Raw genomic sequence first — 2,476 nt, forward strand, 5'->3', positions numbered from 1 at the left:
AATGCCGAGACGAATATCACTGAAGAGAATATGAACCAGCGAAGCAAGTGTTTTTCGCGAGGACAGGGGCGTATGCCGGCGATTTTTCCGCACAGATGCGGATTTCTCAAGAACGACTCGTTTGTGAGTGTGCTGAAGACTCCTCCTAAGGGAATCATTCCCTCAAAGTTATTGAATGAGAGGTTTAGATATGTGAGAACGTGACTTTTATTTAGGCTTTGAGGGATCATCCCGGACAATTTGTTTTGCGAGACATCAAAGATTTCAAGGTTCTTCAGGTCACCTAAGGAATCTGGAAGCTTCCCTTCTAGGGAGTTGTTTGAGAAATTTATCAGGCGAACCGCAATGCAGCTCGAAATCAGCGGAAAAATGCTTCCGTTGAGCTTGTTCGACGAAAAGTCCATCTCTTGAACATCTTCTAGTTTGCTGAGCTCGTCCGGCAAAGGGCCTTCAAGCTGATTATTTGAGAAGTTTATGAAAATTCTAATTTCACTCAGACCTGATATGTCTGTAGGGATTTTCCCCGTCAGCCTATTGTAGGACAAATCGATCTTGTGCAGCTCCGTGCAGCGTCCCAACTTCGAAGGAATTGTCCCCGAAAGCTGATTGTTGTTGAGGAACAAATAATTCAACCGAGTCAAATTTCCTAGACTCTTTGGTATTTCTCCATAGAAATTGTTGTGTGAAAGATCAAGCAATCCCAAGGAAGGAAATTTGCCCAACACTTCTGGAATTGGACCGGAGAAGCGGTTGTGCGACAGAAACAGTTGTTCCAACCTCGGTAACACGCGCATTTCATCCGAAATTGTTCCAGTCATGAGGTTGGATGACAAGTTCAACGTCCTAAGCTTTGAAAAATTAGATATACTTGGAGGAATTGATCCGAAAATTTTGTTGTCTTGCAATAACATGACTGTCAAGTTGGCACCAAGTAATTGGCCAATGGAAGCAGGCAATGTTCCGCCGAAGCCCATGCCCGCCATCTCGAGCTCCTCTAGGCCAGTGCAGTTCCGAACAGCATCAAAGAATGGGCTAAGATCAGTGTTCCCATTATGGCTTTTCATCTTGTTAAACGAGAGATGAAGATAAATAAGGGAAGGCAAACTGCCAATAATCTCTGTGGGTAATTCACCTGAAAAATGATTGTATTCCACGTCTAAATTCAAAAGTGATGAAATATTTGTCAAAGAGTGAGGAAGTACTCCTGTAAATTGATTGTTGTAAAGATTGAGGCTCCACAGGCTTATGCAATTCCCAATCTCCACAGGGATATCTCCGAAAATGGAGTTTCCGGAGACGTCTAGAATTTGCAGTGATGAAGAGCAGTTGGAGAAGAAAGCAGGAGACAATCTACCGGTAAAATTGTTATTCAAGAGAAGTAATGTGTTTAGATTGGGAAGATGGGAAAGGGAATTTGGTATTGGACCGTGCAGTTTATTGCCATCAAGCCTTAGAGATTTAAGGTGTCTAAGGGAAGAGAATTCATGAGGAATGGTGCCAAACAAGTGACTATTAACAATCCATAGAACCCGAAGGCCGGTGAGATTCGAAAGAAAAGGCGAAAGGAGACCGACGAGTTGGCTCTCGTTAAGGATGAGTTGCGAAACTCGGTGGCTATGCCTGTCGCATCGGACGCCGTTGAAGCGGCAGACGTGAGTAGAGTCGTTCCAGTTGGAAAGCGTGGCAAAGGGGTCTTCCGTTATGCCGCTCTTGAAGCGGAGAAGGGCGTCTTTGTCGAGGGCCAAGGAGTGGCGAGGCGGGTGGTGATGGCCAACGACAACTGCGAGGCCAGAAGTGAGAAACACGTGTTGGAGAAGAATGAGAAACATGGCGTTGACGAAAACCATGTTGAGCTTGTCGATTAGAGTTTCTAAAAGTGATGACGACTCTTCTTTTATGGGATCATCCTTATCTTCTGCTTTGCTGCCATGATCTTGCCTCATATATAAGACTAGAGAGAAAAAGAGAGAGCAAAAGAGAGAGAGTGAGAGATAGTGAAGGTTCAAGGAGAAGAAGAAGGAGATGGGTTAAGAGGGAAATGGGAAGGTGGGGAAGTGATGTTTAAAAAAGAAGAGGTTTGAATGGGGACTATAATTTGAGGAGAGACCAAAAAACTATACATATTTGTGTGTGTGTGTGTGTGTATTTTATTATTTTCATTGTTATGATTTTTTGTTTTCCATGTTGGGAGGCAACTATATATGATGAGAAGGATTTTCAAAGGATAATATGTGTGATAACGTGGATAATATTCCTCAACCTCAGCTGATCGTTGAAATACATATGCATTGTCATGATTCCTCCCACGTGTGTACAAATACAGGAAAAACACATTGTGGAGAGAGAGAGAGAGAGAGAGAGAGTTGACATTAAAAATGGAGGAATACTAGACTACTAGCTATTGATAGTGTGGTATATGGGTGGGCTTGTGTTTGAGGCCACTGAGTTTGGTTACTCCTTCGGCACAGCAAGTCTA

At 43.3% G+C, this 2,476-nt stretch overlaps 1 protein-coding gene across 1 annotated transcript in view; it reads right to left on the minus strand.

Moving 5' to 3' along the window:
• LOC21401061 (putative leucine-rich repeat receptor-like serine/threonine-protein kinase At2g24130) overlaps positions 1-1,943 on the minus strand; it is a 3,214-nt gene extending 1,271 nt beyond the window's left edge. The window contains 2 exon segments of the mRNA XM_024164063.1: position 1; positions 3-1,943. The exon segment at position 1 is cut by the window's left edge and continues 747 nt beyond it. Coding sequence (XP_024019831.1) covers position 1; positions 3-1,943 — 1,942 coding nt within the window.
• Between the last annotated feature and the right edge of the window lie 533 nt (positions 1,944-2,476).

The sequence above is a fragment of the Morus notabilis genome, unplaced genomic scaffold (assembly GCF_000414095.1).
Source record: "Morus notabilis unplaced genomic scaffold, ASM41409v2 Scaffold235, whole genome shotgun sequence".
Lineage (NCBI taxonomy): Eukaryota > Viridiplantae > Streptophyta > Magnoliopsida > Rosales > Moraceae > Morus > Morus notabilis.